At 36.0% G+C, this 25878-nt stretch overlaps 1 protein-coding gene across 1 annotated transcript; it reads right to left on the bottom strand.

Moving 5' to 3' along the window:
• Positions 1–1155: 1155 nt before the first annotated feature.
• Positions 1156–25523, bottom strand: DAOA (D-amino acid oxidase activator). The gene is given in 6 exon segments (XM_064371777.1): positions 1156–1258; positions 1260–1322; positions 15688–15763; positions 21627–21725; positions 23361–23418; positions 25452–25523. Coding segments are annotated over 6 exon segments (471 nt in total).
• Positions 25524–25878: the final 355 nt, after the last annotated feature.

Raw genomic sequence — 25878 nt, 5'->3', positions numbered from 1 at the left:
AAAATAAATGGCCTCATTTGTAACATTACATTCTCAGTACTAAGTAAGCTATCTGTAATGCTACAGTTCCATTAGGGCAGAAGACTTCATTTTACATCTACATGACATTTCATTCCTTTCTATTTGTATTTTCTAGAAGAATTAACTGAAATTTATCCCAGGATGAGGCATCTTTGCTGAGGTGAGATATGCAAATCATCTGTGTTGTTTGACAGTCACAGGCAGATTAATCATATCACTAACAAAAGTCAGTTGTTAAAACTTGAAGCACATTTTTTAAAAAAAGAGAGGTTCTCCCAGTCTCCCAGGCCAGTTGGGTGCATAGAAGAGGCATTTTATCACTTACTGATCAGATAGTTGCAAATACAATCCTGTCACCTAAAAACAGTCAAATAAAACAACAATAACACAATTTTTTTTTATTTTTACTAGAAAGTCAGTTTTCCTTCTGAATAGGTATTTTAAAATAAAATCATGAGTTCCTTTAACATTTTTTGTTTACCTTACTAGACACTGAGTTACTGTTTTTTAAAGGAAAGTGAATTATAATTCAGAAACAACTTTCTATTTTTGTTAATAACCTTAGAAAGGATGTAAAACAAATAATTCCAGAGTAATTTATAGAAAAAATAAAAATGATACTTCAATTATTAGTATTCTCCCTAAAACTGTAGTTAGAAATTATAAAAGTAGGGAAGGATCAATCAATAGTATTGATTGAAAATGTAATGTCACATGTATCAGATGCATAAATCCATAACAATGGCAAAGGGAGACGTCATTACTATTTGAGATAAATTGATATATTTGAATATTTGCCCACATAATTTCACTAACAATTCAAAAAACTTTACAGGACTTTAACATTTCCATTGTTTGTTTTACTGATTATGATAGCTCATAAAGTAATATGTGTAACTTTCAAGAATAATTTAGTGATGAAATATTACCAAGCAAGAGGAGATGATTTGGATCACCTATTATATTAGTTTCTATCACTGGGTAGCAAATCTTTATAACATGTAATTTTATAAAATGTACTACCACATGATATCAGCTGGGTCCCAGGCATAGAGTCCGTCAGAGTCCAGGGAAGATGCTGGCCAGACTACATTGTCATCAGAAGGATTGGCTGGGAAGAATCTGCTTCCGAAGTCATTCAGCTTTGGTAGAAGTTATTTCCTTGTGGTTGCGTGAGTGGTTCTTTTGCTCTTTGTAGTTGCAGGTCCACATTCGTTCTAGAAGCTCCTGAAGTCCTCAGAGGCCACTCATAGTCCCTTGCTCTGAGGACTTTTCCAACATGGCTGCTTACTTCCTCAAGCCTGTAAGGAAATCTGGTCTCAGTTGGCCAAGTCTTTATAATGTAACCTCATCACTGGAGTGATGTCTCATCACCTCTCCAATGTTCCATTGGTTAGAAATCCAAGTTCCTGCCCACATTCAAGGGAAAGGGGTTATACAAAGGTGTGACCACTAAGAAGTTAAGATTATGTGGGTCACCTTTGTGTCTATTTGCCACAACTATATATTTGAATATAGTTTCAAAGACTGAAAAAGCATAAAGAATTGTGGGAATTGCCTGATAATTGAGGATGCTTATCCACCATGCCTGTGAGGCTTACATTAAACAAGTCTAGCTTACTGAGAAAGTTTTTTAAAATGGGTTATATGACTTCACTTATTGAGAAAAGCTATCTGACTTGTCTTTGAGGGGGAAAGTAATGAAAAATACAGATATTAAATACTCTTTCTCCAAAACAATTTCTGGAATATTATTGAACAGAAAAGCCCAGCAGACCTGATTCAAACCTGATGTGAACACAGACTGCTTTGAAATGAGTAAATTTTAAATCTGATTTTTCAGATGAGGAAACTGAAACATGGGGGTTAAGTCCCTTTTCCAGAGTCACACAGCTAGAGAATTTTGGAGCAGGAATTCAAATCCAGGCAGCTGGCTTCAGACCTCATGCTCTTAAACCTGACATTAAACTTGACATCCATCTTACATGCAAATGTTACTCTCTCTACCAGGAAAATGACAAGTTTAAAAAGCCTAGCACAGATATTACTTCCAACCCACCAAAAAATTTCCTGGATACACTAAGCAATAGAGTTAATCACACCATCCTGTAAGTACCACCCACAGTACCCAAGCTCTATCGCATTGTAGTGCAATAGGTGTGTTCACACTGCTTGTCTCTCCTAGCGAATAGTTAATTCATTGGAGCATGACTGTGCTGTGTGTCCCATTATCCTTAGTGAATGATGCAGTGCCTTGTGCATAGAAAGAAATTAATCTTGATGCCTTTCAAGTTGTACCCCAAACAGTCAAGCCATGTTGATTGAAAACTAGCTTCTCAGTTTGAGAGATTACCATCACAGTATTTGAAACAGGCTCGTATCCTTGGGGCTCCGTATTGAGGACATTTTCTTCATAGGATTCTAAGGTCTAATGACTTGGCCTGATCCTAACCTAATCCTTTAGAAAGCTAGAGAATAAAATTACATATGTTTTTCACTTTTCCAGTGGAGTAAGCAGGGTTTTATTGTGCTTCTTGAATCATTGTCACACTAGTAATCTCTTCAAAAGTGAATTTGTTCTGGAAAATAATGGGTTAGAGGCCTCTGTGGAGGAACACAATAGTGGAATATTTTGAAATAATTGTGAAGCAAAACAGATAATTGTGTTTTCAAGCTCTTTGAAATATATATGTAAGATCTTATGTGCCTGAGGTTGAACAAAAAGATAAATAGTTATAGTCATTACCCAATAATGTACCAATTATAAATAGCATTGGGTGTACACGTCCTCTATTATAAAATCAGAACTGGATGAAAAAGATCATAATCACATTAATAATTTGATTTGCTTCATTCATCTTTTGAGTTATATTTTCATAAAATTAGAAACTGTGTTATTTCCTTCTGGAAAGTAGATTGGTGCATGTGAGGAGAATGTTTTCGTGGTAATCAATGCTGACAAGAATATTATACTTAAAAAAATAAAAGAAACAGAAGGTAGGCAGGTTGGGGGTTGGACGAGAGACAAATGAAGAAGACCAGATTGAAATTATTAGTTGCCAGCAATATATCTATTGACTTTTTATGTTTTTAGAAGTACCTCTCTTAGCTTCCCAAAATACAGCTGTTTACAGTGATTGATAAGTTCCCGTGCTTTTAAGCTGATTCACATCCATTAGTTCTGCCTTTTTCCCCTGTTAAAAATCTGAGGCTGTCAGATTGAAGTAGCATGATCAGCTAATGTTCCTGCCAGATTCAAAGCATGTCCCCAGGGGTGGCAAAAGTATTCTAAATCTCAAAGAAATGGCTTTTTAAATGTTGCCTGTTGACAGTGGTCACTCCATTTGCTGTATCAGAAATGTTGAAATAAATATCAGACAATTATAGAAACAGGATTTTGATCAATTTTCTAAAACATTGTGTGTTTAGCCCAAACAAAAGAGGGTACTTGGAATTCAGTATTTTATATAAGACTTTTATCTAAAAATAGTATATAGCGTATTTTCAAAATTGGTTAAATAGTTTTCTAGCTTTCGCTTCAGGTTTACTAATGATTATTTATTTTATTCCCTCTAGCATTTGATTATTTTCTTGCAAGCTGTTTTTTTTTTCTTTCTCCTGTAATAGTTTTGGAGTTTCTGCCTTAACACATTCAGGCACATTTTGTAGGAACAAAGGCAAAAGGTATTAAGGAGGGGAAATGATTTCTAAAATGTAAATTCCAAAGACAGTGAATATTAAAAGGGTTTACCAGTCCTGTCTCTTACAGAGCACAGAACTCATATGCTTTTATAATGATACAGGATAAATCACATCATTTCCTGCTCCATCATCAGAATATTATTATATAAATTTTATCATTTTTTTAAAAAAGAACATGGCCCTAATGCAGAACAACAGCAAAAGCTGGGGGAAGGAGAGGGAGTGCACAATGAGGAACGTATGGGGAGCGGAAGTTAGCCCCTTTACTGATTTGGTTCATGTGCAAAATAATTGATAAATAATTGCATATATGTGAGACTCTCAGTATTTTCAAAATCAACTGGCAAAATTGTGTTATTTCCTACCCTCTGCTGGCTTTCATGGAATCTCTGCTCTCTCTCCTTTTCCTCCATTCTCCTCTTACCCTAATTCCTGACTACTGTAATCCAACACTCTGAGGTTTTAGGGTTTGGATGATTAAGGTTACCCATGGAATTGTTTAGAAATGTAGACCTGTAATGGAGAGGGGAGAGAATGAAGAAATAGTAGCTGTATAGAAATAGTCAATACTGAGGCCAGGTGTGGTGGCTCACGCCTGTAATCTCCCAGCACTATGGGAGTCCAAGGAGGGCAGATCACTGGAGGTCAGGAGTTCGAGACCAGCCTGGCCAGCATGGTGAAACCTTTTCTTTACTAAAAATACAAAAATTATCCAGGCTTGGTTGTGGGTGCCTGTAATCCCAGCTACTCAGGAGGCTGAGACAGGAGAATCGCTTGAACCTGGGAGGCAGAGTTTGCAGTGAGCCAAGATCATGCCATTGTACTTCAGCCAGGGCAACAAGAGTGAAACTCCATCTCAAAAAAGAAAATAGTCAATACTAAGATCTGGAAACAGAGCATTCATGAATACTGCATCCAAAGAATATTTTGTACTACATCTTATTCATTATACAAATCAAGCAAATCAGCACACTCTGTTGTGCACATATGCCACTATATAGGTCAATGGGGTGAGAGAGATGCTCAGAAATAGACATGCAATTTTATTATCAGATACTCTGGAGAGGTTTCTCTGGGAAAGTGGCATCTGAAGAATATACAGATGTTAACCAAGTGAAGTAGGTGAGTTTGGGGAAAAAAGCATTCCAAGGAGAGGGAACAGCGTGCAGGACAACTAAGGAGCAAGGAGACTAGAATACTTTGATGAAGTCAGAAAACACTCAGAGAGCGTATAAAAGAGAAGGGTGGAGAGCAGATTATTGAGGTCCATTTAGACCATGTTTTAGATCCTGGACAGCCTCCTTAAAATAATAAGGAGCCTCTAAAAGTTTGAAGAAGGGCATTGACATGCTCAGATTAGCTTTTTTACAAGATCACTCTGACTTCTGCCTGGAGCAGCATATAAAGGGGCTGAGCACAATACCAGGTGGCACATAGGAGCTTAAATGGCTCTTGTTGAAATAAGGTGATGGGGATGGGAGTGCATTTGTTTCCTAGGCTACCACAACAGAATACGGTGAACTGAGTGGCTTACAATAACAGAAATCTATTCTCTCACATTTTGAGATGGAGGTTTCAGTAGGTCATGCTCTCTCTAAAGGCTTTAGGAAAAAAGCTGTTCAATGTCCTTTTCTTAGCTTCCAGTGTTGCTGGCAATCCTTGAAACTCCCTGCTTGTTGGACACATCACTTTGTCATCATGGTGCTCTTCCTGTGTGTCTTCACCTTACCTTCTCCCTGTATGTCTGCTTCAGTGCCTCTTCTCCTCTTCCCACAAAGACCCCAGTCACAATGGAATAGAGCCCACCCTGATGACCTCATCTTAACTGATTACATCTGCAAATATCCTATTTCTAAGTAAGGTCATATTCATAGGTATTGTGGATTAGGACTGCAATATATCTTCTTGGGGATATAGTTTAACCCCAAACAGGGGATTATTGAAAGGAAGTGAGATGATGGGTAGTGGAAAGGAACCATGTAAAGGTTTTAAAATATATTTTTTGTGGTAGACTCAACAGGACTTGATTAAGTGAGTGTTTAGGGATGGAGCAGAGTCGTGGTTGACTTCCAGGTTTCTTCCAGATGATGATGCCATTTATTGAGACACAAAATCCAACAGATCAAGTAAGTGGTGGGTTGAGCACGGGTTCATTTTTTGACATGCCAAGTTTGATCTGTCTGTGAAATTTTTATGTGGAGCTGTAGATTTGGTGGTTAAAAAATGCCTTTGGAATTCAAATGAGAGATTTGAGTTGGAAAGAGAAGTGTGGGAGTCATTTCTATTTGAATTATAATCAAAGCTATGCAAGTAGATAACTTTCCTCAGCCAGATAATGTTTAGTCAGGGCAGAAGAAATCCTGACATCAACACTAAACATTTTGAAGGACAGTGCGGACTATTTCAGACTCATATGAACAAAAGGGACCAGGCTAACCCTGCCATGAGAGAAAACAAACAAACAAGAAACACAGAACATTCGAAACAATGGTTTTTAAAACAAAACATCAGGCAACCGAGGAGAGAAAAATGAGCAAATATGTTGAGCCCAACAATTGCCCTAGATTACCTAAATTCAGGTAAAAGACAAGATTGTCTGCTCTCAATATTTCTTTGATATTACAGTTTTCATTCATAGTATAAGGCAGGAATAAATAAAAGGCATCCAAACTGGATAGGAAGAAATAAACTGTTTTTATCTGTAGACAGTATCATGAACTATACAAATAACTATGAAACATACAAAAAGCTATTAGAACTAAAACATGATTTTAGTGAGGTTTCAGAATTCAAATTTAATATATAACATTAAAATTATTTTATACAAGAATAAAGAACAATATGAAATTGAATTTTAAAAAATGGTACTTATAAGAGCAAAAAAAAATACAAAATACTTCCAGATAAATCTGACAAAATACAGGAGAGTTCTGTACAGTTAAAAATAGAAAAACACCAAGAAAAAATTAATGATTACCTAAACAAATGCAGAAAGATACATTTTTAATGGGCCAGAAGACAGTATTCTTAAGATGTCAGTTGTCCCCAAATCCATCTATATTTTCCATGTAATCCCAGCAAGCTACACTGTAGAAGTTGACAAGTTGAATTTTAAAATCCTATGGAAATGCGAAGGATTTATTATAGCTGTAACACTTTTCTAAAAGAACAAAACTGGGAATAAGTATAATTTTAAGACTGGTATTAGCATTAAGATAGACAAATAAATCAATAGGATGAAATAGAAAGTTAAAAAAAAAATAGATCTATACATATATGGACAACTGATTTTGGCCAAAAGGCAAAAGAAACTTTTTGGGAGAATAGTAATATCATATTTTCAACAAATGATGTTGGAACAATTGGGTGTCCATTACAAAACAGTTAATCTTTGATCTATATTTAAAATTTAACTCGAGTTGGATTATAGACCTTAAATCTTAAACCGTAAAACTCATGGAAGAAAACATACGAAACTCTTCATGGGTTAGCTTTTAGGAGGATGTCTTAGATGCACAGAAAAGAAACATGATCCATGCAAGAATAAATTGGATAAATTGGACTTCAAAATTAAGCAATCATAACAACAAAAAATGACAAACAAATGAAAAAGAACATCTGCTCTTTAAAGGTCATTGTTAAGAAAATTAAAAGACAATTCTCCATGGCCTACAAGAAAATATTTACAAGTGATATATCTAATGTAAGATTTGTATCCAGAAAGTATAAAGAAACCTCAATACTCAATATAAATAAATAAATAAATGAGCAAAAACTTTAGCTGACCACTGGAAAAATCTACTGGTAGAGAGCATGCATATGAAAAGATGCTCAATATCATTCGTCATTAGGAAAATGCAAATGAAAGCATAATAAGAGAGCACTGCACACTTTTTTAAATGTCTAAAACGAGGTATGCTGACCATATCAAATGTTGGTGAGAATATGGAGAAACTGGAACACTCATAGCCTGTTGGTAGAAATGCAGAATGGTTCAATTACTTTGAAAAGCAATGAAACAGATTCCTTAAATACAGGGTAATCTATCCAACTGCTATTTGATCTATTCAAATGATCTAGGTATTTACCCATAGAAATAAAAACATATGTTCATTATAAGACTTCTACACAAATTATCACATCTTTACTTACAGCAGCTGAAACCTGGAAACAACTTTAATGCCCATCAACAGAGGAATGGATAAAGAAATTGTGATGCAATGAAATGTGACTCAACAAAGATGAGCCTAAAAATAATCATACTGAGTGAAAGAATGCAAACAAAATAGAGCAAACACTGTGCCATTCTGTTTATACCTTACCCCAGTAAATGCAGACTAACACAGAATGAAAGAAATTACTTATTTGAGAACTGGGGAGAGGAAAGAGGAGGGAAAGGGGTAGATAAGGAAAAGAAGGAGGAGAGATTAAAAGGAGCATAAGAAAACTTCAGAGAATGATAGGTTTGTGGTAAACATTACTATGGTAATGCTTTTAGGATATATTCACATATAAAAACTTATCCGGTTATATATTTTAAATATGTACAGTTTGGTATGCCAATTATACCTCCGTAAAGTTGATAAAAATAAGTTTCTATCTCCAAGTTCACAATTTCATATTGAACTCTTAAAGACTTACACGAAGGTCAAAGCTGAGGAGCTGGGAAAAGAGACTGAGAAAAAGAGCAAAGTGATAGGGAACAAGGAATGAGAGCTCCCACAGAAGCTAAGAGTAGGAACCACACAGTCCTTCCTTATGCTGCTTAGAAGTTAAAAATGAGAATTAAAAAATGTCATTCGATTCAAAAATAACAAAATGGACTAATGAAAAAGAATTCATTAAATAAATCACAAGACAAAGGAAAATTGATTGAGAAATAATGAAATACCAGTTGCAAGTAATATGGGCTGGCTGTGTCCCTACCCAAATCTTACCTCGAATTGTAGCTTCCACAATTCCCACCTGTCATAGGAGGGACCCAGTGGAGGCAATTGAGTCATGGGGGCCGGTCTCATGATAGTGAATAGTCTCATGAGATCCGATGGTTTTATAAAGGGGAATTTTCCTGCTGCACAAGCTCTTTCTCTTATCCACTGCCATGTAAGAAGTCCCTTTGCTCTTTCTTTATCTTCTGCCATGATTGTAAGGCCTTCCCAGCTATGTGGAAATATGAGTCAATTAAGCATTTTTCCTTTATAAATTACCCAGTCTCAGATATGTCTTTATTAGCAGTGTGAGAAAAGACTAACACACCAGTTAAGTATTAAGGATTTGTCTTTTAAAGGAAGAGAGGAGAGAAGAGGGGAGGGGAGGGGAGGGGAGAGAGATTGTTAGCTGAAGGGTAAAGGATTCTTGTTATTAAGATGTTAGAGTCTAGAATACATTTAAATACTGATGAGAAGGATACAATGGAGAGAGAAAATTTGAATCAATAGTTTGTTTCCACTACCACAGAAAAGGATGAGATTCGGAGGTTTTGTAGAGAGATGAGTTTTCCTCATGGGAGAGATAAGAGCAGATGGGGCTGAATGCTGGATCCTAAGGGTGGGATATTAAGGGAGTCTACTTTTTATGGTTTTATTTTTGCTTTGATCTTGAAGGAAAGGATGTCTGCTGAGACTTAAGGGTTTGGACAGGAGGATTAGAGTTTTAATGAATAAAATCGTATATGAAATAGCCACTTCAGAGGGTGGGACAGACAGTATGTGTTTTGGTTTAGACCAGGGTTCCTGGAGTTCTAGGGGTTTGAATTCAAACCCTGGCTCCTCCACTCACCTATAGTACTGTGAACAAGGAACAGAACCAAGCTAAGACTCCAAATCTTCTTTGAAGTGGGATGATAATGGCATGTTCACCATAGACTTGGGGGTAATAAATGAAAAATACTTTATTTCAACTCTTTTCACAGGTCCTGACATGGGTTTTGAATAAATTGTGCCCATGATTATTGCTATTATAAAGCAAAATGAAAAAACACAATGACTCTATTAATATGCACCTTTACATCCTGTAAAGAAAGGTTTCCAAGTAATTCAGTACTAAGAAGAAGAGTAGTGTTTGAAACGGAGATCCACATCATTAGGTTAACATGTAGAGATCTTGTTCAAAGAGGTAGCTGGTTTAGATGCTGTGATAATTTTAGACATCAACTGGACTTGATTAAGGAAATACCTAGAGAACTGGTAAAGCACGATTTTTGGTGTTTCTGTGATGATTCCAGAGGACTTTGGCATCTGGGTCAGTGAACTGAGAGGAAGATCCCTCCTCACCATGGGAAGGTGTCATCTCATCAGCTGATGGCCCAGATGGAACAATAAGGTAGAGGAAAGAATGTGTGTGTCTCTCATTCTTAGGGCTGGAACTTACTCTTTGTTCCTTGCTCTTGGACAACAGAACTCTACTTTTTGGATTCTAGGACTTAACACCAGCACCTTGCTTCCCACAGCTGAGTAGTTACTCCTTGGATCTTGGTCTGAGATTTATACCATTGGCTTCCAGGGTCATACTACCCCATGCCAGGATCTCCAGCTGGCAGATGGCTTGTCCGGAGGCTTTTCAGGCTCTATAATCACATGAGCCAATTCTTATAACAAGTGCTCTCTTTATGTCTCTCTCTCTCTCCATCCATCCATCCATCCATCCATCCATCCATCCATCCATCATTTGTATCTATCCTATTGGTTCTATCTCTCTGGAGAACCATAATACAGATGCCAGCAAACCAAAATCAAGTGGCAAATGTTGACCATTGAAATTCCTCTCCTTCCTTAATGACTCTTAGGAACCACAACCACATGTAAAACTACATGTAATTCTCAAGCCAGAAAAGGGAAAATGTTACACCTGCTAGCTCGCATAGCTCATTTCGCTACCACGATCTGCCATTATTCAAATACTGATTAAAAAAATAAAAGCCTCCAAAAGACTAAAATCATTGATTTTTATTTAGAAGAAAAAGAAATTTTAATGACAGGCAATTTTAATCTTACTATTTCAATTTATAAGATGTGACTTATGTACTGAGATGATAAATACTATGTGTTATAAAATATTTTGTCATAATGACCTATTATTCTGACGTACTTTATTTTCAGGGGTACTTATAGGAGTTTATAAAGGTTTCTGCTAAAGCAGACATCAGAGAAAAAGAGGATGAGGTAAACTCTTTCTATGAGTTTCTTAAAATTCATGAAAGTAGTCTGTACTGATTTACGTGGTATCCCCTCAAAAGTCATGTCACTTCCAGAACCGCAGAATGTGCCCTTATTTGGAAACAAGGTCACTGCAGATGTACTTAGTTAAGATGAGGTAATAATAGAGTCGAGTAGGCCCTACATCCGATATTGCTGATGTCTTTTTAGGAAGAGGAGCAGAGCCACAGGGAATGATGGACATGTGAAGACAGAGGAAGAGACTGAGTGATGTGCCTGCAAGCCAAGGAAGGTGGTGCCTTTCCAGCCACCACCAGGAGGTCAGAGAGAAGCATGGTGCAGATTCTTCTTCTAGTGGGAACCAGACTGCTGGTGTGTTAATTTCAGACTTCTACCCTCCAGAACTGTGAGACAATAAATTGCCTGAAACTAATTTAAGCCACTCAGTTTACAAGAGTGTATTATGTCAGCCCTAAAAAGCTAATACAGAGTCCTAAAGAATTTCAATAAAGGTGTCAGGAATTATGGACTACAGACAATACTGATAGGACCTTGTAGCATTCTGACACTTCCGTAATGTTTGTTGCTCTTTTGGTCTTTCCTATTTTGTTTTTATTTTGATTAGCAAAAAAACCACTGGGAAAAAAAATGAAGAAATAATACCAACAGAAACAAAGCTATGTACTTGTTTTGGGAAGCAACTTAGAAAGGAAAGATGGGGGCAGTGTTCTAAAAGGTGAGGAGAAATTTAGAGCGATGATAGACTCCCCATGGTCCTGCACACCACTGAATTCTGAGAACTTTGAAACAAACCTAAGTGTATGTTAGTGCCCAGTACGTAGTTGTTGAATGAATGGATGAGTCACCAAATAAATGAATTGATGAGATAATCAGTCTGTGAAACAAGATGCAGTACAGATGAGTAGACAACAGTGGGTTAGTTTGACTAAAAATTGAAGATCACCCATTTTTTGAGCCAACAAATATGTGAGCATCTGCTATTTGCCAGGCACGGTTGTTGGCATAATGGAACAGCAAAGCAAAGTCCTATTGTCAAGGAGCATAGACTCTTGGAGTTTAGCAGCAGGGGCATAGGAAAAATCAGAGTTTCTGCCATTTTTAAAAATTGTTTTTAAATGGAATATAGTTGGAGTCAAGTCGCTCAAAAATAAAGCAAGATAAATTAATTGGTTTGAAATATCTTTCACATTACCCTTTATGGAAAGTGTAGAGAAGGGTCTAGTCTCTAAATGTAGGTGACTTGAGACTCCCTTTTCATATATCCCTTTAATCCCTGTGCCCCAAAAGGTGTAATCAGTCTATTATTGCACAGAAAACAATGTCCTTTCTCTTTTGGATTTCATATGAGCCCCTAAGAAAAGCTGCCATTGTCCTAGTTTGTAAAAGTTTAAATGGGTGAGTATGCATCTACTCTGTTTAGTTGGAAAATTAGCCCAGGTTTCAGCACTCCTCAATACCAATTGATTATTGAACATGTACTAAGGGAAGCTTCTGTACAGACCAGTACACCACACAATTGCAGAAATTCTCTAATTAAAGAAACACACTGTGATCTTCCTGGTGAAGATACATTTGTGTAAAAAATAATCTCTTTACATTGAAGTGCAGCTGTATTGTTAGAAGTTGTTCTAAGAAAGCTCAGCTTAAAATTTCTTATGGGTTGCTTTGGCTTAAAATAATTGCCTCACTGGATGCTCAGAAACGACCAAGAAACCAAATATATTTCATAGTCCTAACTGTCATTCCAGACTGTTAAATAATACTGCACAGTAGAGATCTTTTGAAAAATATTTTAAATGATAGATTCTATTTTGGTTTGAGGCAAAGTCTTAAACATAATAAGTTAAATAAATTTTTAATGAAATTTTACAAGCAAAAGAATTAATGTTCAAGATACAAAATCATGCCTTTTAGAAATGACTCTGATGATATTCTATTATTTTTAAAACTATGTGACTATTTTAGGAATTAAAATTGCCCTGGTAGATACCTGATAGATGCCTATCTCACAAATCATCTTTTTCTATCATACATAAATTTTGTAAATGTTATAGTATATGGAGTTTTCAAATTTTGTTTGTTTGTGTGTGTGTTTGATTGTTTGTTTTAGACAGGAACTTGGGACCGTCTCTGTCACCCAGGCTGGATTGCAGTGGTGTGATCTCTGCTTACTGCACTCTCCCTTGTGGCTTCAAGGGATCCTCCCTCCTCAGCTTCCCAAGTAGCTAGGACTACAAGCATGCACCAACATGCCTGGCTAACTTTTTACTTCTTTGTAGAGATGGGGTCCATATTTCTCTGGTTGGTCTTGAACTCCTGGGCTCAAGCAATCTCCCACTTTGGCTGTCCAAAATGTGGGATTACAAGCATGAGCCAGTATGGCTAGTGAGTTTATAATTTTTACATTCAGTTCATTTTTATATGACTGGCACTTGAGTAGAATTATTTCTATAACCAATATATTTTAGGTATGTAACCCAGAAGTAAATCACTACTGAATCTGCACTGGAGGAAATACAATTTTGAGAGAGTAAAAATTCTATTTGATAGACCGCACCAAAAGTAGAGTGTCACAGGCTTGAAGAGCCTCAGTGAGTTTGGGAATAACAGGGACGAAGACTGTCCTTCCAGATCCCAGGTCTGGTAGCAGTATGGTTTTAAGTTCCATCTGTTGGAGGTCTCAGCTTCTAACATAACGGTTTGCTTTATACAAAATAAGCCTTATTGGAAAGATGTAAGATACCAGGTTGGAGGGAGAATTGGAGGAAGCAGACAGGAGACAGTAAGAGAAGGGTGATGTTATTCTTCCGCTAACTTGTGGGTACTAACAAATTTCATCAGAATGTTGCTAAGGATTCCTCAGAACAATTGACAAAGATAACTGTAAGAAGTAGAGGGCTATTCAAAGCTCATGGGTGCTGACAGGAACCCGGGGTAGGTGGTGGGTTGAGAACATGGACAGCTCTGCAGGGCGTGAGGGAACTGTGCTTGACACCAATCAAGGGAAGCCTGGAGAAACTGAGGCAGGGACTGGAAGCTGCTGAGACTCAAACATTTTGAGGACTACCCGGTAATCTAACTCAATAATATGTCTTGGGTATAAGGAAATTACAAATAATTGGAACTGTGGCTGGCCAAAAATTTCATACCCTATTTATAGCCATTCATCAGATTTAGAATGAGTTAAAGGAAGGATTCTTTTTATTATTTTTTAAAATACACACTTCATTTTTTACACCCACATCATAAATCATCCAGAGGGAGAATTAGGCCTGTGGACCTCCCTTTTTGTAGTACCTCATATGTAATTTTTGTAAGACTCATGTTTTTTGGTACAAGTGAATGTTTTATGAAGAAAATTTTTATAAAAAAAAGTTTTATAAAACATTTCTTTATAATGTTTTATAAAGAACTTTTTTTTTTTTTTCATTTTCTATAAAATACCTCTGGGTGAAAATTGTTAAGAGACCTAATTATTGTGTCTTTACCTAACTCTAAATTTCGTCTATGTAAAAATTCAAAACATAGACATTTGGAAATGACTTTCTCCTCGCAGTACTGAAGTTGGGAGGGAGAAGAAAACAAAGTGAGAAATTCCAGTGCCTGGATATTCCCAGGCTAATTTCGAGACAAGTGAGTTTTGATAAGTTCAAGTTTCAGATAAGAATTTTTTTTCTTCTCTTGTTGGTTTTTCCAAATGGTGAGTAAAAATGTCTCTGAAAGAGCCAGAAAAATATATATTAATGTGGAGAATTATTGACATAAGATTTTAGTAAATTAATATGAGAATGAGACCCTCCAATAGATATTATTTAGAGTTAATCTAATAGTCCTCTTCCCTATCATAACCCATTTAAAAATGTGGGTGTATATGTGTCCATTTATAAAAATTTAGTGTGGAGTTCTTAGTTTTTCTTTATGTAAAACATACAAAATAAATGTGAATAATTGAAACCATTACACAGACAATTTCCTCCTAAATTCTGTAAATAGGCATTCCAATAAAGTCACTTCCAACATCTTACTTTCTGTCTTAAATATAATTGAGAGTACTTACGTATTAAACTTTTTAAATGAAAAATGATTGGATTTCAAATTGCCTTAAAGATTCATAATGTAATATTCTTCACCCTAAATCACCCAGATTATTTCTAAACTAATTTTTTTACTTTGCCTTCATAAATATAGACTTTGATTAATATAATTTAGTAATTGATCAATCTGAGATATTTTTGCCTTCCCACATTACAGCACGCCACGGAATAAAAAGTTACTTTGGTGCTCAAATGTACCAAACACAGTTTCTGTGGTCAAGCTCCTCTCCTTTTCTCAATTTGCTTAGAGGATCTCATAGGACCTAACTCCTCTGACAAGGGGACCATTTTAGCACCAACACTACAAAAGCTTCTGTGTTCATAGGGAAATATCCTCCCCTGAATTAAATTTAACCGCTTTAGTACTCCCATTTAGCCACCTGATAAATCCACTTGAGCTATCTTTTGGGGAGAGAGAGGTACATGGGAACAATAACACTTCCTTTTTGAACAGTTTAATAAAGCTTTGTGAGATTTCAAGATGAAAGATAACGTGTAATGCTGATAGTGCCCTCCAAAGCTCTACATTCATGGATCCAATTACGTTTTTTTGTCATGGTAAAAGCCACAGTGGATATATTAAATGAGAGCGTGGCTTAAGAATGAAGGCCCAGGAGTCTGGAGATCTGGTTTCTAAGGTTGACTTAACTTCTGCTTTCTTATCTCACTGTAAGTATGCAGCTTAACGTCTTTACCTCAGTGTCTCCTTCCATAAAGTGCCCAGCAAATAGCCGAGAAATTCTTTTAAAATGACAGTGCAAATTGCCGTTTAGAATCACCTTGGAATGTCTAGAAAAAAATGAGGTGAGGGTTCAAAAAGGGAAATACAATCTTCTGCTTAATTTCAGATTTATCATAAAGTTCATCTTTTACTTTTTAAAAGTCATGAGATTTCCAGAAGAGGAGTGACATTTTCAAAGCCGTAAGGACACTTGTGAAAAACACTCCTTCAACTATTCTTTATTTCTCACCAAAATTTTGACTCTGGCTTTTCTCCAACTTCCTCTCTTTCCCAATTCCCAATTCCAACTTGAAAAGAGTAATTGCAATGTTAACTTTTTCCATTCTGGAGTATTTCCTTGCAGCTTATTTGTTTCATATAATTGTAAATGTATGCATGTCAGATTTTGTTTCAGATATACGTGATTGCTGGCTTTAGTCAGTCAATCCCCAAACCCTTAAATGGATTTATTTAGCTGTGAAATAACTGATTACGAATTTGTAGCATTATCTAATTTCATTTTAAAATTCAAGTTGATAGAACATTGCCATTTATTGATTATTCTATTGCCCTTCACCTTGAGATAATCTTGAAGAAGCAGAATAGTGCCATTAGTAAAACAACATCCATGTATTACAAATGACCATGCTCTTAAAATACACACACACACACCATACACACACACACCACACACCACACACACACACACACACAGCTTCTAGTAATAAACCATGTTTTGAGTAAAATCTTTTGAAAGATGTTTAGCAAACCAAAACAATTTGTCTTCCTGTGCTATGCCTGCAGTTATATGGCTTAGATATTTATTGAAGGACTTGTGGAGCATCATAGCCCAATTGAGATTATTCTCAACATATCAAAGATTCATTCAGTATAAATAAATAATTTCATTACTTATAATAAACAAAGTTATGGAAAATGTTATAACCCAATAAATAGAATGCCATAGAAATATTCAACAAAGATAAATAAAATATATACATAGTTTAAATTAGACCATCTGTTGTAGAATTGTACAGTCTAACTTGAACTCTCTGGCCAGGAAGTTTCTAACATGAAACTTCACATGATTATACCTACAGTGTATTCTTGACTAATTCCTTGTTCCAAAGGAAAGTTTGTTAGGGAAATTGAATGATTTAGCTTCCTTATAGAGATAGTAGAACTTATTTAAGTAGCTTTCCTGTAGTACAAAGATTAGGCAGCTCTGATTGGAACTCTAGATTGAAAATGAGTAGAAATAACCTCTTACAGAACACATCTAAATTTAACTTTGCTTCACACCAATAAACTATAGCCTCTACTACTTTATAGACAGATTAAAGCTCATCAGTATGACTAAAAATCACTGTGGAATTACTCTGTAATAGTTCTGTTGCTATGCCTATAAATATAATTTCACTGAGTGGCTTCCATTTTCTAGCTGCTTGGCTATACTTTTTTTGTGTGACAAACTAAAGGGCTTTAGGAATACGGTAAATGACAGATTGAAATAGTCTCAGATAAAACATGAAAGTCAAAATTAAATTATATGGTTAAAAACTGATTATTTTCAGAACAATTAAAAAATTATCCTTTTGAAATTGATTTTAACTTAATGTTTATGCTATTCTAAAAAGCTAACAAAATGAATTTCACTTATACTCATAAAACCTAACATATAGAAAATAAAAACATTAGGGGAAAAATCTGATTACCTAAGTGAATACATAAATAAATAATTATCATAAGAGGTAAAAGAAAGGCAGACAGCATCAGATATTGTAGTCTGGTAGAGCTTGAGTACTAGGTGGTCAAACAGTGGAAAATAATCTGGGAAGCAGTTTTAAGTGTTTTATATTTAAAACACCTACACACACACAGGTAGGCTGTGTGAAATATACATGTTATTATTGTGTATGGACAGGCTTATTTTTCACATATTTCTCTCTTAGTAGCCTGTAGTTTTAAAGAGAGACACAGAATTATCACCCAAGATGCTTGAAAAAGATGGGTATTTTGAGGGCGATCCAGATTTACTGATGATATGGGGCCTGAAAATCTGAACATTTAACAAACTTTCCTAGTAATGTTTATAAAAAACAAAATTCAAGAAAATCTACCAAATGAGAAAATACAAAGAATCCAGTGGATACTTTTTTTAAAAAAGTTCTAAAATGGTTACTATGTTATAGACAAATGAAGGATTTTTGAGCTAGAAAAAAGTTCAACATGAAGTATAATTTAATATATAAGAAATCCAGAGAAGTTGCTTTCATACATTTCAAGATTAGCATGTAGCTTTCTCATGGTTAAAAGTTAAAAATGAAGAAGATATATGCTCTGCGTAGAGCTGAGGAAGGGTAGGGGATCCAAGGACATAATTATCTCTGTAAATGCCTTTGTGCCACTTACAAGCAGGTGTCCTCATGCCCTCTCTTCCATCCTTCTTTCTTTGTTATCTTCTCTCTTCCTTCTTCTCTTTGTCTGCTTCACTGCAGCAGTATTTAAATGGATATATAATATATATTAACTCTATCACATCTTTTAACATACATGTCGATTTAACGATTGTATAGCAATTGCAGGAATTGTCCATTTTACTTAATTTTTCACAGGTTTATGGTTAAAACAAAATTCCCTCAGAGACTCACATGTCATCTGTTACTTGAAATATACACATCTGTGTTTTGAGATTAAGCCCAAATGAAGGATGACTTCTCTCTCTGGATCGGACTATACTTTGAGTCATTTAATTACAGTAAGACAAAAATATCAAGATGGCAAGAAAAAATTAACTGTGGTGCCTCATTCTTTATTCCCCATGAAATAGATTGCCCATACTGTAGTTACATAACACATACATCGCCTTTCTAAAGCTCCAAACCTCACGATAAAATGGTCCATTTGTCCCTTCCCTGTGAGAGTATTGGGAAGTTTCCTGTTCTCTATCAAAGGGCCTTTCCTCCTGTGCTGACCACAAGGCAATTTTTCAAGGGCTTGTTAAGTTATATTAGTATTTTATGAGCTCTTAGATAAGGTTAAATTTTCCTTAGATTTTGATGTGGAAAGAGAATGGAGTGTGATAGTGAATGCAGGGAGAAGTTGTGAAAGACTGTGAAATGAGCTGTAAAGATTACTAAATCACCTGACTAGCAGAGTCTTCCAAGATTTTTCTGCCTTTCATCATCTTTGAGCTATTTTGCTACTTTGTAAAATTTTTAAAGTATGATATAAATGCAATTGACTTTCTTCCAGAAAAATGCAGTTATTGTGTCCAGTGAAAATGCTATTGATTATTTCTCTGTGAATAGACCAGTTTCACACACTTATGATTTTAAATATGCCTTTGAATGGGTTCTAATGTCTTATTGTTTCTCTTATTAATCAAGTAAAATCTTTGAATTTTGTTTATGATATAGTTGGATGGGCTTATGATGAAATGTTTTTGAATGTCTTATCATGTAATAAAACCCACCTTCTAGACAAATAGCACTCCTGTCTTATTTTCAAGGAAGTGACAAAAACTTATTTGAAATACTGAGCCCATTGATTTATTTTATATGTGAAAGCATGAACATTTCCTAGAAGTCCTCTTGGTATCATCTAGGTAAATTTCCTATCAAATCTGTGCTAATATGTTATTTGTCCTAGAACTGGTTCTTAGTCCAAATTCTATACCATTTATTCCATTCCTATATCCTTCATTTCATCAATATAAAGTGCATTTGCCACACATTTGGTTTGATCAATATCATTCTCTGTATAATTGCTTTAACTCAATTATCAAACAGTATTTTAAAATTTGAATGGCTGGGTGCAGTGACCCACACCTATAATCCCAGCACTTTGAGAGGTCAAGGCGGGCAGATCACCCGAGGTCAGAAGTTGGAAACCAGCCTGGCCAACATAGTGAAACTCCATCTCTACTAAGAATACAAAAAAATTATACAGATGTGGTAGTGTGTCTCTGTAGTCTCAGCTACTTGGGAGGCTGAGGCAGGAGAATTACTTGAACCTGGGAGGCAGAGGTTGCAGTGAGCCTAGATCGCACCACTGCGCTCCAGCCTGGGCAACAGAGTGAGACTCTGTCTCAAAATAATTTAAAATAAATAAATATAGAATATTTTGGTCGAGTGTACATTGATGAGCTATTTTATTTGTATGTGTAGAATTTCTAAAATAATTTTGCTTTTACCCATCTATCTTCTGTAATTTATAAATATGCAATAAATAGTAGATACTATTAATGAATGTGCTGTTTGGTATTTTGTTAGTTGACTTAATAATGAGGATGATAAAAAAGGGATGGTATCAAAGGCATTTTAAAATTGTTAGCCAGTGGGGTTAAAAAAAAAAAAAAAGAAAGAAACCAAGACAAGTTGCCAGCATGGCTACACAGAGAGATTTCAATTTCCCCAAAACTGGAAAATCCTAGCATTTTACATGAGGACAGTATGCCTAACATACAACAAACATTCCTGCTATATATTAGAAATTATGTTTGTGAATCCTTAAGCAATTATTTTAAATTTTGATAGGTTTATTCTGATTGGACATATAATAAGAATTTAACTCTAGTCTCTTCTTGCAAAAAATTAATTCCAAATTAGCAAGATGATTCCAGCAAAGAAACATGTCAAGCCTGTGGACAAAAAAAAAAAAAAAAGATCAAATTATGGTTAGGAAGATTAGCCAAGTGAAAATCCAGTAGCTGGAATTTATCATAAAAGCCAATAAGAAATTATTCAAGAAATAAAAAACTAAAAATAGCTGTCAATATGGAATCAAAAAAGACATAGAGTCATTTTCTTTGCATTCAATAGAGACTGAGAAAACACAACTGTCAGAAGATTAAATACTGCTTGGGAATGTTTAGAAATGTGATGAAAGTCAATTAGATAATTGCTAGAAAAATATTCTTCAGTTGGTTGACCTGCACATCACAAAATTCAGCTTGATACTCCATTTTTTTTCTTCTTAACAAATTTAGGTCTTTTATTAGTGCTATGACAGAAAGAAGGAATGCCACCAAAAAGACCATTTGAATCTACTTTAATTACTCCTGAATAGGGAAACCGTAATTGGAAAGTAATTTATAACCTTGAGTTTGTAAAATCTGTAAACTCTCACAATGATGTGAAGGCAGAGAAAGTATCAAACTCGGTCCGCTATAGTAAGCTCATTACTTCATAAAATATATATCCCCTTCATCTATGTGTCAGAAATGTTTAAAGTTTTCACCATTGGTACATTATTTGTGGCCCTTACATATTTGTGGATTCAATGAATACTTGACAGAAATAAAATAAGACTGGATAATGTGAATTTCTTTTACACTCATTGTCACTATTAGAAAATAAGGCCCTAATAAAATATGACAGAGCAGAATTAGTTTTTATACAGGAAAAAATTGTAAGTTGAAGAGGAGAAAATGCAGCCAGGAAAAAAAGGTACACATCTAGGTGGTTAAGAAAGAGTGGATGATAATAAGAGAACATAAGGAAAATTCTGCCCTCCAGCTACTTTGAATTTAGTGTTCTGACTAGCACTAATGTGATTGAACCTTATGGTACAGCATTTAACTTTCTAAATGAGATGATAACTCTCTCCTACCTGTAGAAATTGTAGACGACTTGCCTACTTCTGCTTATATATATATATATGCTGAAACATACTGATATCTGCTGCCTTCTTAATTTTACACTAATTTTTCAAGTAAGGGTTGATTTGATTAAAAACAAATATGCACTTAGAAAAGTTATTCCTCTATTCCCACATTTCTTGTTCATGTGTATTTACTGCTATCAAGACTATCACGCAAATAGATATGTACTCCAAGATCTCTTTCCTTTTCATGCCTGGCTTCTCTGTTTATCCAATTATTTTGATAATATTTTACGTGATTCCACAAACCAGGGACAAATCTCTGAAGGGAATAGTGTTCCAAGTCATGGCCATCATTAGAAGACAATAAGCTTGTTTTCATTCCAACATCCTTAGCTTTGTTGAAGCCTAAGTGGAAGAAATTAACATACTGCATGCCTTTCAGTGAAAATTGTTTCTAATTATTTTGCTTCTCAAATTATTCCACCAGGGATTGATTAGACTTTCAAAATTTATTTCATATCTGTCACTCTCAGCTAACATTTGTAATTTTTTATTGTTGTTAAGGAGAATCCATTAATTGAAATACAATTATCCTATTTAATAAAAGTAAATATAATTACTTGGGTACCCAGCATATTCAAGTAATCATCAGTCTTGGTCAGAAATGGAAAGTAAGATGAGCATCGAAACTTGGGACTCAAAGATTGATCATCTGCACCTTTGAGGCAAAATAAAATTCATTTTAGAGAAACCTTATGAAAATCAATGTGTTAACTATGCTATCAAGGGCTATGGTAGGCAGAATTTTCTTTCTAGTCTCCAGAGATGTCCAGTTCTTAATCCTGAAAATCTGTGGATATGTGATCTTATGTAACAAAAGGACTTCATAGATGTGATTGATGTTAAGGACCTGGAGGTGGAGAGTGACCAATGTTATCCTGGTGGGTCCGAGGTAATCACAGGCATCTTTATAATCAACAGAGGTCTCCCAGCTGTGCTCAGAGTGGCTGTGCTGGAAGAAGAGTGGTCAGAGAAGCAACATTGCTGGCTCTAAAGACAGAGGACAGGCCATGAACCAAGGTATGCAGGTGACCTCTAGAAGCTGGGACAGGGAAGAGAATGGACTCTGTCCTGGAGCCTCCAGAAGATATGCAGCCCTGCCCATTCCTTGCTTTTAGCCAGGTAAGATGTCTGTCCACCTGGTGAGACCTATGAAATAATGAATGTGTGTGTTTTTTCACCACTAAATTTGTGCTAATTTGTTATGGCAGTGATAGAAAACTAAGACAAGGCTTGGCTATATCTTGGCATGTCAGATTTTAAGTTATCTGCTGTAGTTTAGAAAAGCTCTGAGAAGGAGCTACAATTTGTCTTTTTTATAAATTACCCTCTAGGGAATTAAACATTAAGGGGCCGGGTGCGGTGGCTGACACCTAGCACTTTGGGAGACTGAGGCACTACTGCACTCCAGCCTGGGCAACAAAGTGAGACTCTGTCTCAAAAGAAAAAAAAAAAGAAGCAAACATTAACAGATTATTAAGTGAGAAGCTGTGTGAGACCTGGCTTGAGTTTGTGCCTACAGACATCTAAAAGTTGGTGTATATTTCAGGTTTCCGCTTGAAAGCAAAATGTTGCCTTAAATTCCCACTTTACAAAAATAGATCATGGGATTGAGGAAAATAATTTACTTGTTTGCTTTATAGAAAGAGACCTCTAACTCTATATGAATTTTGAAAACCCTTCTGTATGTTTCACAAGGTTACATTGTTTGAACTATAGGCGTGAATGGTTATTAACACTCCAGAAACCAAGAGGTACATTTTAATTGGAAAAATTGCATTCCTATATCTTACAAATTAATTGAAGTTTGTCTACTCTTGAAAATATGTCAGAAGTATTATGTAGCTTTACCACAGTTTTATCTCACTTCTAGAATTTAAATTCATATAAAGATAAGGAGTAACATAGCAATAGTGTTTAAAGAGTTTTCAGATCTGCTCAGAAGACTCTTCCTTTGAAAACCTATGAAGTAGGCTTTACCCGGTGTATATCTGGATCCAAAAACTAAAGAAAGTTCATGTTCAGATTCCTTTATACCCTGCATAAAAGAGAAAGAATAATTAACATCAATGGAGCACATAAGATGTATCTGGTTTAGCACTTGTCACATATTTTTAATCTTAACAATTCAGCCAGATCAGTATTAATTTTTTTTATTTGTATAGATGAGGAAATTGAGGTTTGCATTTTGTTATAACTGGCATGGTCATACAGTTGGTAAATGGCTGACAGGAGAGTTCACTCCAGGTTTTACTGGCTCTCAAACTTTTGCTTTTTAAAAATCTTCAACTCAGTGCCTCTCCCTTTTAACTGCAAAATAAGCACAAATTAAACCCAATTTACAAAGTGCTGAACGAATTCCTGTGAGCAAACCATTAGCACAGGCAGATGGAGTGAGGAGAGTGGTTTATAACAATGGAAAGCTGTCTGCCTTCTGTGGGTTAAAGATACAAACTCTCTGATTCTCCTCCCAGGGAGAGGTGAGGGCCTCTGTCTCCTCCTCATGAACATGAGTGATCCTTGGATTGACTCTCCTTTGACTGAAGTAAGGCTAAACCAAGTACTGGGCTCAGGCTTCCAACTCTGACAGGTTCTATGTCCTGTCCTTAGGAGCATTCAGTGTGGGAGCTCTGTGCTGCCATGCAAATGTCTGATTGCACTGTGGCCGCCATGCTGTAAGAATACCTGGAGAGGCTGGAGATAATCAGCACCCGTCAGCATTTCCAGCCTTTTGGGTTTTCCCAGCTAAATCACAGACATTGTGAAGCAGAGATGAGACCTCCTGCCATGCTCTTTCCAAATCCTGGACCAACAGGATCATCATGTACAACAGTAAGTTTTTACTTTAAGCCACTAATTTGGGGTGCAGTTCTTATGCAGCAAAAGATAATTAGAATACAACCCCGTGCAGGAGTTGATAAATTTGCTCACTGTTATGTGTACACGCAATGACTACTCACACACACAGTACTTGCTTCACTCTACTTTCTGGTTTTCCATCCAGCAAATTTTAAGAAATGAAAATGTTATTCAGGGGAAACTAACTCAAGATCAATATTGTTGTAGTTAAACTCTTTGTAAATGGTAAAATATTAAATGATTGCTAGGCATTTTCATTTAAAGAAGTTTGGTTCCTCTGTTGAAGTTTGGTTCTTTTGTGGATACTCTGCATATAGACATTGTAGACTGGACTGGTTTATCTTGTTCAGGTTTCTATGTTTTTAAAATGATAACTTGACACACCCACCAATGCCAATTTTTAGGATATAAATCTATGTGAACTAAGGAAAATTCAGGAATGATTGAACCTACATGTTTGGCCAGAAGAGACTGGATGATGTAAGTCTATAGCTTTCACAACATCAAGTTTACAACACTCAAATAAGCAATTGCAGACATATCTAGGGGATTTCTCTGCAGGGTACAAGTCTCATCTGCCCCAATGGCAACACTCTTACTAAGTGCGTTCCTAGGCACTCATTGGCAGCTGGCTCCAGGCCACAGTAAAGAGCCCTGATGATTATCTGAACAGGCCCACCTTCCACTCACATTCATGGGGCTATGAGGATGACTTGGGATCTTCAGGACTCAGATAGACTCCTTCAGTTGATGTGGGGTAAGCTCAGCTCGTCTCTAGAGACTTCTCACAGTGGAGCTCAAGCACGACTGTGCAGATGGCGTGGCACAGTCAGAGACTGACACCTAAGGAGAGCACTGTCAGTGGACAGACTCTCCACTAAGGGAGGCAGACAAGGGGGAAAGCCAGGTATCCACATGAAGCAGGCCTTACTCACAGAGACTAAGATTTTGCTCTACACATCACAAAACATGGAGGTCATTAATGGAATTTTTCACAGGACATGACTGCCATACCCATTATAGGGACCCTGGCTAATTTTTCGCTTATGATAGCATCATAAGATAATTTTGAATATGAGAAGAATAACTCTAGAATTGCACTGTCCACTATGGTAATCCCTAGCAACCTAAGGCTATTTAAATTAATTAAAATTAAAACTTTAGTTCCTCAGTGTCACCAGCCATTATCAAGTACTCAATAACCACACATACTTGGCTACCATATTGGACAGCACAGATATAGACCATTTCCATTACTGCATAAAGTCCTATTTGACAGTCCATCTCTGCAACCAAACCAGGTTCTTTGGGAACCTAATAAACTGAGGTGCTAAATCTCAGAGCAGTACTCTGCTCAATGCTTAGTTAAAAGGCTTGCTAATCTGTATAGTTGATTTAGAGGACTTTAAAAGCAGCTAGTTCATGGAAACAATGTTGCTGGACCTTGAAACTGTGTGTCAGGAACTTGGTGTTGTAGTGGTGACTTCTCATTTTTCTACCATGTTCACGCTTTTCCTAGGACTCATTTATCCATTCAGAACACATTTCAGAAGACCCTTTGCTTTACCAGGTGCTGTTGCAGGCACTGAGACACTGTGGTGAACAAATCAAATAAAGTCTCTGTTCTCATGGATCTCAC

This window comes from Aotus nancymaae, unplaced genomic scaffold (genome assembly GCF_030222135.1).
Source record: "Aotus nancymaae isolate 86718 unplaced genomic scaffold, 86718_ANA_hifiasm-v0.15.2.pri h1tg000161l, whole genome shotgun sequence".
NCBI lineage: Eukaryota > Metazoa > Chordata > Mammalia > Primates > Aotidae > Aotus > Aotus nancymaae.
This window is presented reverse-complemented; position numbering and strand designations above follow the sequence as displayed.